The sequence below is a fragment of the Myxocyprinus asiaticus genome, chromosome 8 (genome assembly GCF_019703515.2).
Source record: "Myxocyprinus asiaticus isolate MX2 ecotype Aquarium Trade chromosome 8, UBuf_Myxa_2, whole genome shotgun sequence".
In the NCBI taxonomy this organism is placed as follows: Eukaryota; Metazoa; Chordata; class Actinopteri; order Cypriniformes; family Catostomidae; genus Myxocyprinus; species Myxocyprinus asiaticus.
The window spans coordinates 17,609,707-17,625,872 of NC_059351.1; the positions used below are offsets into that span (position 1 = coordinate 17,609,707).

The 16,166-nt window shown below is 38.6% G+C and overlaps 1 protein-coding gene across 1 annotated transcript in view; it reads left to right on the forward strand.

Moving 5' to 3' along the window:
* Nucleotides 1-3,604: 3,604 nt before the first annotated feature.
* The window catches only part of LOC127445122 (Krueppel-like factor 7), a 61,882-nt gene continuing 49,320 nt past the window's right edge, over nucleotides 3,605-16,166 (forward strand). Inside the window, exon 1 of the mRNA XM_051704931.1 lies at nucleotides 3,605-3,924. Coding sequence (XP_051560891.1) covers nucleotides 3,823-3,924 — 102 coding nt within the window. The 5' untranslated portion in view covers nucleotides 3,605-3,822. The remainder of the gene's footprint in view (nucleotides 3,925-16,166) is intronic.

A 16,166-nucleotide genomic window follows, 5' to 3' on the forward strand; every position in this document is an offset into this window, starting at 1 on the left:
CCGACAGCCAGCCTCCCAGAGCAGAATAATGAGATTACAGCACTTGCTGCCACTGTGGACGCATTGGGGTGGGCTGGAGAGGCACACATAAACCTGGCTTACACAAAGAGAGCAAATCAGCTACATTTCACACACACTGAAGGAAAAAGTAGGCTTTACACAGAAGCATATTACAATTACCCCTCTTTCTCACTTTTTCACTATCAGTCCCTCACACTTATAGCCTTATTATGCCTTCAGTCTCTCTCTCAATCACATACCAACCAATGAAGGTAAGATGCACTGTTGATGTAGCAGACAGCTTTGGGAACAAATGTTCCTCACACATTCTTTTTTTTTTTTTTTTAAGGTTCCGAAAAGTCTAATGCCGTAGGAGAAACTTTTAAAGTTCCACTAAGAACTTTTCATTGTCTAGTTCTTAAGAAAATCATCCACAGTGGCTCCAAGAGGTACTTGAACACAGGAATAGTCTGGGATCAATACATGTTAAGCTCAATCAACAGCATTTGTGGCATAATGTTAATTACCACAAAAATTTATTTGAATTTGCCACTCACTTTCTTTAAAAAAAAAATTTAAAAATGAAAGAAAAAAATCTGGGTTATAGTGAGGCACTTACGATGGAAGTGAATGGGGCCAATCTGTAAACGTTAAAATGCTCACTGTTTCAAAAGAATAGCCACAAGACATAAACAATATGTGTGTTAACATGATTTTAATGTGATTAAATGGCTTACTAACAATTTCTGTGCAACTTTGTTGCCATGACGACGTAACCCTGTGAACAACTTCACAGCTCAAATAATACACAGGTTTTAACAGACCAATTAATGTAAGTGCTTTTATAAAATTATAAGCTTCACATTTCTGCCTTTAAACCCACTAAAAACTGGCCCCATTCACTTCCATTCTAAGTGTCTTATTGTAACCTTGATTTTTGCTTATTTTATAGAAAAGGAGGGACGAGTTGAAATAGATTTTTGTGGTAATCAGCATTATGCCACAAATGCTGTCTACTGAGCTTGACTATTGTTTATAACCAACAATTGGGCATTTCCCGAAGTCCCTGTGTGCCCCATCACATTTTATTTTATTGAAATATTTCATTTTTTATATAATTTTTTATATTGGTTATGTTTACTGGGGGGGGTTTATCATACATTTTATGTTGTTTAGTTCACGTTTATTGCATTATTTGAATGTAACGTGTTACTCTGATGGTTTTCCTGTTTGTTTTGCAGCAAATTGTCCATTGTCGCCAAAGATTTATTGCAGGTTCACCACCACCGGTGAAGAGCTGCAAACTTCTGGCAAACATTTGCGGCGAATCACAAGCTAATTTGTATGTGAAAATGAGTGGCAAATTTGTGGCAAGTTTGCGGCTAGTTTGCAGAACTCTAGATTTTTTGGTAAGGTTGAAACATGGTGAAACGGGATTTTCTACAGTAAACTTCTGGCAACCACAGCTGCAAGGTTTTTAATTGTAAATTCATCAGTATTTAATTTACAGTGCATACTTAAACTGACTAAATTTCATTGTATTAGATGCAAAATATCAAACCAAGGCACCTGCAAACAAATAATGCTAGACTTCTTGTTAGAGATAACTTCACTTTTCTCAGGCATTTTGCAATAACTTTTACTGTAACTGTTAACTGTTCCACAAATTTTTATAAACTGATCGATTTTTTGCAGATGTAGTCAGTCCACCTGAAGTTCACATAGGTGTCAGAATAACCACAGGTGTAGTTCATCACATTAACATCTTCCACTAACGATTGACAACCAAAAATTTTCAAAAATGTTTTGTCTTTATTTAGAACAGTATATCTATTATTTTATCATAACCTAACAAACCTAACAAACCCCTTTCTGTGAAATGTCTGCTTGAAAAGTGATCTTGTGCTAATCTTTCTTTAAAATAAATGCCCTTTGCTTTGATATATTTCCATTTAATGTAATGGCATTCATAAATATTCAAGTGTGGCTTAATGTTCAAATACTTTTTTGGGGCCACTGCATATTTAGTACTTAAAGTACCCAGAAACCAAGACTTGAGTCAGCGCAAGAACCGCAAAGAAAAAAAAATAAATGTCTCTTAAAAAGAACATTTGAAAAACCTTTCTCTGTATCTGAAAAACTAAAAAAAGGATGCATCCATATAGGTCACATCCAGGACTTTGATGACTACTTACAACTCCAGACATTACTTTCGATTAAACAATCCCCTGTCCTCCATTCTTCTACACAGAAAAATCCCAGCATCTCAGATCATCTTGGTTGAACACTGCCAGAGGAGAGAAACACATTTGTTCTTTACCTTCTCTGTCTCCAGAGTGTTTTTTAAGGTCACTCCATAGCTTCACTAGTGAATTCATGAATTCATTCATACCTCATTCCTTCCATCTAAAGAGCAGGTACCAGATGAAAGAAATAACACATGCTCACCAAGAGCCAAAGCATCATCTGGAAAAGAATATTAATAATTCAAATCAAATGAGCCATTACAACTAAAGCCTATTCCACGATCTTTCCAGCTGAAGCGAAAGAGCGAACAGATTTGGTCAAGATTTGCCTTTCAGAGCCTCTAACAGTTTATGGATTCCACTTATCTAATTACATGCATGACAGGTCAGGGATGTTGTGAGATGGCTGAGGAACACTTACAGTTCAAAGAGGTACTCAAGCTTATATTCTATCTGATTTCCATGTAAATAACACAAGAGTTAAGCTGCAGCACATAGCAAATCAAAAGTCAGGGTTACAGAGTGCATTCGCAATTACTGGACAGACAGACAGACAGACAGACAGACAGACAGACAGACAGACAGACAGACAGACAGACAGACAGACAGATAGATAGATAGATAGATAGATAGATAGATAGATAGATAGATAGATAGAAAGAAAGAAAAAGAAAGACAGACAGACAGGATACCAGATACTGCATCCGGATAAAGATACAGGATACTATGAATTTTTTTTTTTTTTTTTAAAGAGAGGGTCTTTCATCTTTATGCTTACAGCATCATATACATATAACTGTTCTATCTGGTGGGGCTTTTGAAAGATAAATTTGTACTTTCGTCCATATGTTTGCAAAATTTGACTGATAATGTCTTGTCATATCTCTTTTACTAAGACAGCAAGATGGACGTACTGTGATTTATTCGTGTAGCATTTATATTCATCATTTTGTTAGTTTCAAAGTCCCAAATGTAATTGAAGTGAGAATTTTCCAGCACTTTAGTTTATTGAACAGACCTCAATCACCACGTATCTCCTCTCTGTCGGTAGCGCTCGACTCGAATGAGAGCGGAACGCTAGTCCTTATTTTATATAGCCGTCTAAAAATAACTCCGCTTTCAATTGTATGTCTGCTGTGAGTGACAATTCCAATAGCCAATCACAGCTCCAGGATAGCATCAAACTCCTCCCATTATCCTAGGTTAGCACCACCTCCCTGAATCGCAACAAAAAGCAGTCGGCCCTTTTTTCCATACATGGTTACGCACGGAGTTGATTGACAGGTTAGCACGCCTCCACGATTCGCGAGCATCCGCAGACGCAGACGCTGCTTGGCTCTACAGTAACCTGTGAGCGCTTTATGCCGCTGCTGCTCAGCCTCCAAAAAAATTGTGAGAAAAAAACAAACAAACGTGGATGGATGGATCCTTTGCTTTTAAACGTCTTTTAATATTCGTTGTTAAATGAAACGTTTCGGATGGCGGAGCGCGACTGATCTGAACGTTTGAGTCGCACGCGGATTCCTCGCGCAGAGAATCAAAGTCTCCCAAACGCGCCGTACATAGCTGCAAAAACATGGATGTTCTGGCCAGTTACAGTATTTTTCAAGAACTTCAACTCGTTCACGACACTGGTTACTTCTCCGCGATGCCATCTCTGGAGGAAAACTGGCAGCAGGTGAGTTGCGTTTTATCTCTCGCAATAGCAATTTATACAACTTTTCTCGTGCGTTTTCGTATGTCAGTGCGCTCGTGCGGGCGCGCGCAACTTATAAAGACGAATCAAACAATATTTATTGCATTTTACACACTTATAACTCTTTTGCATTCAATAGTATTTGATGGAAATACTTATTGATGGAAACACATATTGTTAATTCTCCCACTGAGTGCATGTAGCTAGACAAGCAAGGGAATTAAGTACTAAATAATACAAACACAGACTCTTTGAATTATACATCTACATCTGTCTTATCAGTGCTTTTTCAATCCCCTTGCCGTTGCACGGAGTCTCGACTCTACTGCATTATATATAAACGCACGCGCGTGATAGAGTAACAATGTGTCTGGAAGTTAACCGTGCATGACATAAGTGCATAGTATAGTTTTATATGCACCTGTGTAGAGCCATGTGTTTAATCAACACATTTTTCTGCAGAATGCCACTTTATTCATGCATGTTAATGAAGCCACGCGGCGCGTATATAGACAAAGCACACTGTCATCCACATGGACATTGGTTTATGCACCCGCGTGCTTTCATAACGATTTGAGATATATGAAATCCATGAACAGAATTGGTTTGCAGCGTGCACATGTGAGTAATGATGACTGTGGTATGGGACTGCCTCGAGAGCGCGTGGATGGATGCATGCTTTGCGCAGAGTCGCGCTCTCCGCAGTGCTGAAGCGGGCAACGCATGGTCCATTGATGCCGGTGCATTGCCTTCTCAACGTGTTTGCAACGTGCATTGATTTTTAGATTGCTCGGGCATTTTTCTCAACCCATGGGTTGTGATTTCATTGGTATCCATGCAGTGCGTTCATGCATTTTTCTGATATGAGAAGTGAGTGCATGCATGCAGTGGTGGGTGCATTGACACCATGGCATAATGGTTGGATTAACCTTAAGTTTTGATTGATGGCTATGCAAAATTGGACATCAAGTTGGACTTTAACTCTTGAAAATGGGTCACTTGGACTTGGGGGTTGTGTCAGTTGACAAATAAATGGGTAGTTGACAGAAAATGGCACACTTCACCTTTAAGTGAACTGCAAAACACAATTGAAAATTGTGAGATTTAAAAAAAAGAAATGCTGAGCAGCCACTACACTAAAATACATATTAATTTAACCTAAAATCTTGATGTTGAAAAAAAAAAAAAAAAAAGCGTTCATGGACATGTTACCTGCCCATTTTTGTAATGTAAAGTGATAGTAGGACTTAGTTGGTGAAAGTAGGTGCATGTAAGGTAGACAGCATTTGGCCTTGCTATTGACTTTCAATCAACTAAATAAATAAAAAATGCTCAGAGACCAACATTTGATCTCAATATAGCATAGCTCATATGGCCTTGGTGCTCTGTAGAGCTAAGTGATCCTAAAGGCCAGACTTCTACCTCTAGAGCAGAGAATATTGCTCACAAACCATGTAATCCCCAGTCAAGTGGAGAGAAATAGGCCAGAACAGCAGAAACCATTCTCAGTTCTCCTATGCTTTGACAGGCCTACAAGACTTCACATTCCCTAGAATAGATTTTGCAGCTTTTCACCATTTGTTATGCCTCTCATGTGACAGATTGTGCTCTAGCTTGTGTTTAGAATTGACTGAATGTTGATGCAGTAGCGGTTTTAACCACCATGCAAACCATGCAGTTCCGTAGGGCCCCGGACATTGGGTTGGGGGGGGGTGTTTGGTTGGGCTGCTCCGGTAGGAAAGCTCAGCAAAAACCACAAAAAAAAAAAAAAAACCTGTTTCGCCCATGAGTTAGGGGTCGTTTACACTGAATGCTTTTTTGTGTGCGTCTGCTCTGTTTTTCCATTGTTTTTCTATGTAAACACGCTGGACAAACATACTTGACTGCTGCACCGTGTCTTGCTGTTTCTTCAGTGTCTCATGCAGGACCGGCACATTTTTAGACACTGTGTCAAGTTGAAAATAACTTTAAGTCGGGGGCCTGGGTAGCTCAGCGAGTACTGATGCTGACTACCACCCCTGGAGTCGCGAGTTTGAATCCAGGGTGTGCTGAGTGACTCCAGCCAGGTCTCCTAAGCAACCAAATTGGCCTGGTTGCTAGGGAGGGTAGAGTCACATAATGTGTGGTTCTCGCTCTCAGTGGGGCGCGTGAGTTGTGCGTGGATGCCGCGGAGAATACCGTGAAGCCTCCACACATACTATCTCCGCGGTAACGTGCTCAACAAGCCACGTGATAAGATGTGCGGATTGACGGTCTCAGACGTGGAGGGAACTGAGATTTGTCCTCTGCCACCCGGATTGAGGCGAGTAACTACGCCACCACGAGGACCTAGAGCGCATTGGGAATTGGGCATTCCAGACTGGGGGGAAAAGGGGAGAAAAAAAATAAAAAATAAAAAATAACTTCAAGTCTCAAAAACGCATGTCGAGTCACCTGCATTCTGTTTCAGTCATTGCGCTGTGTCTAGATTGTTTTTAGCGCAGTTGTCACAAAGATTTAACGCTTTGAACAAGTTCAGGTTGCGAAGAGGTGACTGTTACAATTTTTAACATTTATTCCAGATTATTCTGCACCAAGCAAAGTTTCAGCGCTTGATAAACTGCAATGTTTTTTTGTTTTCCTTCTGCTCTAGTGTACTGAGGGGCTGCTATGCCTTGTGTGTTTACTGTTACGAATGTTGCCTACGATACTTCCATAAAATACAGCCTTTTGCAGCATGGTGAACAATACACTTCAGTATTAGAATATAAGCTCCAGGTGAAAGTAAAATAAATAAGAATATATTACTATTGGATACAACAAATCCTCAAAGCAATAGTAATACTGTGTCGTACTGCATTATAATGAAAAACTGGACAACAATGAATGATTGTTGGGTTTATAATAATAATAAATAACAACTGAATTCCAAAATGTTAGTGAGTGAAGTTGTAGGTTTTGCACACCCTGTTCATTAAAAAAAAAGTGTTTTGTAAAAATATATGTTGGTAAATATTGCTTTTTTTTATCACTGCATTGTCAAAAAAAAAAAAAAAAAAAAAAAAAACTGGAAAACATGCATTAATTATCTTGAACTAGAAGTTTACTTCATTAAACATTTTGAATGTACTTGACTACAACGGCTGATAGGATGAATTTAAAATTATGATTTAAAATCAATTTTAAAATTTTCAAAATGGGGCCCCGGGTTGGTCAGTTGCTTGGGGCCTCAGAAATTGTAAACCTGCCCCTGTGCTGATGGTTGGGATTGTGTTGACCTTTACTGCAGGAGTCTCAGATGTCTCTAAGACAAAGTCAACATGAAATTGAAATCAACACATTACGGAAGTAAAATGGGTTGCGAATGCTGTTTCATGTTTGCTTTAAGTAATATGTCAGTCAACATATTGACTATTTGTACTCAAAGGTCCAGGTTATTTAAAAAATGTATGGCTGTTTTGTCAGAAAAAAACACACAAATCTTCATAAATTTGATTTAACCAGACAAAATCAATAATTTTTTTTTTTTATATGTGGCTCAAGTTGAAAAGTGTTAAAGGAATAGTTCATCCAAAAATGTAAATTCTCTCATCATTTACTCACCCGCATGTCATCCCAGATGTGTATGTCTTTCTTTCTTGTGCATAACACAAACGAAGATTTTTAGAAGAATATCTCAGCCCTGTAGTTCCATACAATGCAAGTGAATGGTGACCAAAACTTTGATGGTCCAAAAAGTACATAAAAACAGCATAAAAGTAATCCATCAGACTCCAGTGGTTTATCCAATGTCTTCTGAAGCTATCTAATCGATTTTGGGTGAGAACAGACCAAAATGTAACTCTTTTTACACTAAACATCTTGACATTGCAGTCTCTAGGCATGATCATGATTTCATGCTCGATTACACTTCCTAGTGTACATGCGTGCTAGATGGCACTAGGAAACTACTGATGTCAAGATTGATAGTGAAAAGGGAGTTATTTGTTTGGTCGGTTCTCACCCAAACCCATTGGATTGCTTCAGAAGACATGGATTAAACCACTGGAGTCATACTGATTACTTTTATGCTGCCTTTATGTGCTTTTTGGAGTTTCAAAGTTTTGCTCACCATTCACTTGCATTGTGAGGACCTACAGAGCTGAGATTTCTTTGTTTGTGTTCTGCAGAAGAAAGTCTTAAACATCTGGGATGGCATTAGGGTGAGTCAACTCAATGATGAAATAAATAAAAAATTGGGGGGGGGGTGTTGAACTATCCCATTAAGGAGTGATTGTATCATCACAAGATACAATACAGAAAAAAAGTTATTTGCCTGAAGCCCTTCCATCAACCATCACATGCCCTATAGCCATGACAGAGGATATCCAAAAAAGCTCACCTTGAAAAGACTGTCAGTGTGATTCACCTACTCCTGTGGAGAAGGGTGACTGCAATATTGGACACAGAATAGAATGGCATCCCATTGAAACCAAATGACGATTCTGGAACTTATGGGATACAGTGGCAAATCAGACTATTCTGGAGTGCTTTTGTCTCGTAGCATCTATTTTGGGACTTCGGGGAATGTGAAATGTCTTTTGTTCTCATCGCTTTCATTTCAGCTGTCTGGTATTTTTAGACCTTGAAATGTTTGGTATTGAAATCTTGCTTGCAGCTGCAAAAACATGTTGTGGCAAGAGAAAAAGAATGCCTTTACAAGATGTTTTCCCCTGTTTAATGCAATAATAAATTGTGGGATTGGGCAGTATGACCAAATATTATATCACAGTATAAGTAATTTTAAGTCATGACATCACAGTTTTGGTGGAAGTGTAACTTTTTTTTTCCTTCTTCTTTCTTTCTTTCTTTCTTTTTTTTCTTTTTTTTTTTAGATATTAAATAACAATGTGGTTATTCCTATTTTTAGGAAATTTTTCCTAATTAATTAAATACTTTGCAAATGAAAGGTATTTGATCACATTTTATTTTTATATATATATATATATATATATATATATATATATATATATATATATATATATATATATATATTTTGTCCTTTTTTAAAAAAAATTTGGAACATAATAGATGCAAACCAAAAGATGTGACAACAACTGAATGATAAATCTGCCATCAGTGAAAAAAAAACACTTTATTATTATTATTATTATTATACTACATTATATAAAATAAGCCCAAAGTATTATTTGAGTTTCCGTTCATGATATTTCAGTCATTTTATGGTGCTAAGTTAATGGTGCTTCCCAGATGTTCATATGGCAGGCAAGGAACTACTAATAAGCATTGGAAAAATGACTGACAAGCACAAATGGAAAATGCCACTTTTCGGCACCTTGTCTTTAATACATTTAATTGATGTCCTAATACTTTAATAACAGTTAGGATGTGTTTGAGCCCTACATTATAAGAGATTCTTATTTTTCCAGGGCAGGATTGTAATCAGGATGTGGTTAAGACAATATTTTTGTACTTTGGGTCTTTGAAAGATCGGATCCACCACAGACGTCTTCCTCATACAGCCTCAGGCCAGAGCATACTCTGTAACTTATACTGTAACGACTCTCTATAGAGCCTAATGCACTGTGCTAGGGCAGCACATTGTGTGTTTCACAGTATCAACTACTTACAGGAATGCTCCTCTAAAGTCATTACGTTGCTTTCTTGACTAAATGCCCTGAGGAAAAGTTGAAAGGAAAGTCTAAGAATAAACCAAACCCAGTTTAACCCATACCTCACGTCTAGCCAAACCTTGATTCAAAGCCTTAAAGGAATGGTTTACCCAAATGAAAATTATGTGATCATTTACTCACCCTCATGCTGTTCCAATCCTGGATGACTCGCTTTATTTTGTGGAACACAAAAGGAGATATTAGGCTGAATGTTAGTCTCAGTCACCATTCACTTTCATTGTTTGGTGACTGAGGCTAATATTCTGCAAACTGGGTTTGGAACAATATGAGGGTGTGCAAATGACTGATGAATGAACCATGCCTTTAAAGCCAATGTGAAACACCATTTGCAACCTATTTTACTTTAATTCTAAGTAAAACAGGATAGGCAATGATAAAAAAAAATGCAGGGCGGAGCTTGATTTTTTCCATAATACTTGATTGGATAGTGAAAAGTGGTTGTTACATACTGGAATGGAGCCTGGTTGGTCCAGGGCAGGAGAACCTTCTGAAAAGTAAGAGAGATTTGTGACATAAGTTATCAAAATGCAAATTTGAGCATTTTTATGAACAATTACAACACATATTTTTCATTTGGAATAGCCTAATGTTTAGAGGTAAAACAGTGCAATTCAATGCATGTTAAGCTAAGTCTACAACATTTTTAGCATACTGTATATTTTCCTCTTGTCCATCGTTTATTTATTTTTTAAAAAGAAGGAAAAATCACAGTTACAGTGAGGCACTTACAATCAAAGTGAATGGGGCCAGTCCATAAACATTAAAAACACACTGTTTTAGTATAGCCACAAGACATGAATATTATTCATTTTAAAATGATTTTAGTGTGATACAATCTCTTATCGCTTACAGGCTTTACTGGTTGTGATATAATGAGATTTTTTTTTTTACAAATTTTATCCCCTTTTCTCCTCAATTTTGGGATGCCCAATTTCCACTACTTGCTAGGTCCTCAAGGTGGCGCGGTTACTCACCTCAATCCGAGTGGCGGAGGACAAGTCTTCTGAGCTTCTGAGACAGTCAATCCATGCATCTTATGACATGGCTCACTGTGCATGACACTGCGGAGACTCACAACATATGGAGGCTCATGCTATTCACGATCCACGCACAACTTACCATGCGCCCCATTGAGAGTGAGTACCACTTAATCACGACCACAAGGAGGTTACCCCATGTGACTCTACCCTCCCTAGCAACTGGGCCAATTTGTTTGCTTAGGAGACCTGGCTGGAGTCACTCAGCACACTCTGGATTGGAACTCGCGACTCCAGTGGTGGTAGTCAGCGTCAATACTCGCTGAGCTACCCAGGCCCCCCACACTGATAAGATTTTTAAGGGATTTTGTCACACTAAAGTCATGTTAACCTGTTTAATATTTATATGTTGTGGTTATAATTTTGAAACAGCATATATTTTAATTTTTATGGACTGGCCCCATTCACTTTCCTTGCAAGTTGTATTAGTATAAATTGTATAAGTTGTAAAGTTCCACTGTAAAACTGCTTTTTTGTTTTTATAAACGAGGGATGAGTGAAATATTTTTTTGTGGCAAACAACATTATACCACAAATGCTGTCAATTGAGCTTAATTTGTATTGAACCTGGATCATTCCTTTAATAAATTAAATAGGATAAATTTTGATTTCATGTTGACTTTAAAGAGAAACAACTAAAGTTAAACATGCATCAACCAGTTGCCCCATTTCTGCAATTTTACTGCGCCCATATTGCAAGCCCTTCGAAATCTATCCTGTGTCACAGAACCATGCACCAAGCTGCAGAACAACTGCTGCAGTCGCATACTTATGAGGATTGACAGGAGGCACTAAGCAAAACTGCAAAGCGTGCATATTCCACGCTGCAGTCTCCTGCATCCAAGTCTTAGGCACTCTTAAACCCTTGTAGCCCAAAAGCCTGAAAGAGACCGAAAAGAAGAATCCATATTTTCAAATACTTCCCCGGTTTTGAAACCCGCAAAACCATCTTTGAGCCAAGCTTGGGCCAGTCCAGGCTGGGGCCATGAGCTCTCATATATCTGCCTCCTTCTTTAGGCCTGTAGAGCCGAGCATATTCCCATTACTGTAGGCGATGACTGCTGAAATGCGTATTATGTAATTCTCCCAGCACCACGGCAGCTTTCTTACAGAGAGCAAGTTGGCCGCCGGAGAGAGCCAAACCCAACCCACTCTTGAAGGCACATCAGCGTGAAATCTTAAAGAGGTTTCCGGATAATGCGGCTCCATGGCCCACGTCTTCTCGCCAGGAGACAGACCATATGGATCATTTCGTAAAATACACAGAGTTTTTATCTTAGGAATATTTTATAGACTTTTTATTTAATGTGTGTGAGATTCTCTAGTCTCTGGCAGGGCTGGAGAAGAAAATGTGTCCTTTGGCTGCCTTGCTTTCAATAGCAAAATCTCAATAGAGTCTCTAAAGGGACTCTATTGAGTAATTAATGTATGTATAAAATTTATGTAAACTCAGCAAAAAAATAAATGTCCTCTCACTTTCAACTGCTTTTATTTTCAGCAAACTTAACATGTGTAAATATTTGTATGAACATAAAAAGATTCAACCTAAGACATAAACTGAACAAGTTTCACAGACATGTGACTAACAGAAATGGAATAATGTGTCCCTGAACAAATGGAGGGGGGGGGGGTCAAAATCAAAAGTAACTGGGTGTGACCACCAGCTGCATTAAGTACTGCAGTGCATCTCCTCATCATGGACTGCACCAGATTTGTCAGTTCTTTCAGTGAGATGTTACCCCACTCTTCCACCAAGGCACTTGCAAGTTCTCGGACATTTCTGGTGGGAATGGCCCTAGCCCTCACCCTCCAATCCAGCAGGTCCCAGATGTGCTCAATGGGATTGAGATCCGGGCTCTTCGCTGGCCATGGCAGAACACTGAAATTCCTGTCTTGCAGGAAATCATGCACAGAACGAGCAGTATGACTGGTGGCATTGTCATGCTGGAGGCTCATATCAGGATGAGCTTGCAGGAAGGGTACCGCATGTACATCTTCCCTGTAACGCACAGCACTGCGATTGCCTGCAATGACAACAAGCTCATTCCAATGATGCTGTGACACACCGCCCCAGACCATGACGGACCCTCCACCTCCAAATTGATCCCGCTCCAGAGTACAGGCTTCGGTGTAAGGCTCATGCCTTCGACGATAAACGCAAGTCTGACCATCACACCTGGTGAGATAAAACCGTGACTCATCAGTGAAGAGCACTTTTTGCCAGTCCTGTCTGGTCCAGCGAAGGTGGGTTTGTGCCCATAAGCGACGTTGTTGCCGGTGATGTCTGGTAAGGACCTGCCTTACAACAGGCCTAAAAGCCCTCAGTCCAGCCTCTCTCAGCCTATTGCGGACAGTCTGTGCACTGATGGAGGGATTGTGCGTTCCTGGTGTAACTCGGGCAGTTGTTGTTGCCGTCCTGTACCTGTCCTGCAGGTGTGATATTCGGATGTACCGATCCTATGCAGGTGTTGTTATACGTGGTCTGCCACTGCGAGGACGATCAGCTGTCCTTCCTGTCTCCCTGTAGCATTGTCTTAGGTGTCTCACTGTATGGACATTGCAATTTATTGCCCTGGCCATATCTGCAGTCCTCATGCCTCCATGCAGCATGCCTAAGGCATGTTCACGCAGATGAGCAGGGACCCTGGGAATCTTTCTTTTGGTGTTTTTCAGAGTCAGTAGAAAGGTCTCTTTAGTGTCCTAAGTTTTTATAACTGTGACCTTAATTGCCTGCCGTCTGTAAGCTGTTAGTATCTTAATGACCGTTCCACAGGTGCATGTTCATTAATTGTTTATGGTTCATTGTACAAGCATGGAAAACATTATTTAAACCATTTACAATAATTATTTGTATTTTTACAAAAATATCTTTAAAATACAGTGTCCTGAAAAAGGGACATTTCTTTTTTTGCTGAGTTTATAAAAATAAACATGCAAACCATAACAACTTTCATCATTCACCCATCAAATCACATAGTGCTCCCCTGTGAGATTTTTTTCTTTACAGTGTTATTCTGGTGCCTCTTGGAGCACCATTTTTACATTTTCAAAGCATTTAGACTTAAAGGATTCACATGAAGTTGTTGAAGTTTCTCACAGTGACCTTCAAAAAAAGCAGCCATGCAGCTGTGACAGTACCATGGTAAAGGGATGGTAATATTATGGTATTTTGATAGATACCATAGTATTTACATGATAGGTATCTGAAGTATCTCAGCACTCTGAGTGTTCTTTTTTAATTGCCAAAGCATCTGGAACCTTTTGAATGAAACTTAATTTAGTTAACAACTTATTAGGACTAGTTATTAGGACTTTTTAGGACAAGTTACTTATTATAGGACTAGTTATATCTGTCTGACTGTATCCATGAATAGACTACTTTACTGAGTTTGGACAGTGCTAGTAAATTGTTTTGTTTCCTACTCCATAACAAGCATTGTTTCCTTTAATCGGGCTCTTAATGATTTAAGTAATCTTTAGGAATATCTGAAGGCAAACAGTGTCTTTTTTTATTTATTTATTTATTTATTTTATTTTTTATCATTCGAACAGAACATATATTGCACAGGAGGAAAAATGTGTCAATAATTTATCCATAAGTCTTGGAAGTCCAGACTTACTGTAAAAGCCCTTCATGTATTTGCCCATATTTTTACAGTGCAATGCCATATAAGCACAGTTGAGACCATGGATGGCTCCTCATTACTGTGGTAAGGTTAATGTAGCAAGTCTTTCTAAAAAAAAGAAATTCTAAATAATAAATTAGTAGTATTTGTTATAAAAAAATAGTAGCCTAAACACATTTAGAAACTTTAACTAACTGCCACAGTTGTAATAAAAGTGAAGTCTAATAAGATTGCTTAATTTAAAACTTAACATATTTATACAGTACATTTTATATCAAAATACCACAGATACTGTTACTGCTGTAAACTTGTGACATTTGAGTAAGGGTGATGTGTAATTTGAAAAACTTACCCTCTCTTTTCCTTCTCAGTGCTGTTTATAATGTTGGGGCTTTCTGTTCAAGAGGTTTGACTGCCTCCACAGTGCTTAAAACTAGAAAATTCTCATTAGAATTCAAATGGATTGCATATATTTTGTCATCTGCACCATGATATCGAGGGAAGCCCGGTGTCTCACTTGCATAAGTAATCCGCTCTGTTATACTGTAAGTTGATGCGCGCACTCCAGGAATACAGTAGAACGAAGCAGAGCAGATCATTTCACGTGCGCAAGTGGTTCTGTGATGGCTCACGTGAAAACCAGGCTTTAATTGCACAGCGCAAATGTGTCTTTCAGACGAGATGTATATTTTGCGTGCGTAAAGCCCCAAACACGGGATGAATATCATTTAATCAACTCATCACCTAGGCGGTTCATCTGAAAGAGGCATTTGCACTGCACGGCTGAAACCTGGTTTTCGCGCAAGTGTGCCGTGAGCCATCACAGTACCACTGCCACAAGTGAAGTGATCTGCTCTGGAGTTCCGAACAGAAAACATTCGGGTTTAGACCAAAATCATTCGGGGCTCAAGCCCCAAATGTTTTGGCCTAGTGACACCTCTGAATCAAATCGAAAATTCAAGTAAATTAGGTTTATACACCTAACAACTCCTACTCTAATAATGGGTAGAAATAAAGCTATTTTCCAGATAATATTGTAATCATTTATTTTGGCTTTAGTTTTGCCAACAATGTGTCGTCTATGATAGTCTATAATTTAGGATATGAAGTATATGAAGTCTATAACACAATGCTTGCTATTTTTCACACACAGTATAAGTCAGTCTTTATACATGAAAATATATAGACCTAGCTGTCTTTATATTTTAGGAAGGGGGTCCCTTACAATGCAATCATCATATTTAAGGGTCCTTGGCATCAAAATGTTTGAAAACCTCTGATTTAGACTAATTGTTCTCAACTGGAGAGTCATGACCCAAAGAATGGGTTATAGGTCTGTTTTTAAATGGGTCGCGGACAGCAGATAAAAAATAAATAAAAAAATGTCAATGAAAGTAATCAAATTAAACTAACCATATCATCACGAATTGTTAAGATAAATATATAGGCTTATTGATTTTTCAAAGGGATGAGAAAAAGCTTCTCATATATTTTGTTGTTGACAGCAAAGGTTGTCCGACCAATCAAATTTGACTGTATTTTGGTGGGTCGTGACCCAAAAATGGATCTCAGGTCTGTTCTGATATAGTCGCAGACAGAAAAACACAATGCTGATTGGAAATAATAAAATGCAACTAACCATAACCATATAATTGCACATTTTTAGGACAGCTAAATAAATTGGCTTATTGAATTTTTGTATGGTACTGTAGGAGAAAAGGTCAAAGGTTATCCGGCCAATCAAACTCTACTGTATTTTGGAGCAAATTCATCTGCGCATTTGAAGTTAGCCAAATTAGGCAGATGGCATCATGGACAGGTTACGTGGCAAGCACTCATATTTTAAAATGATACGAAAATCTAAAGAAAATTCAGGTTCATTTGTGTTG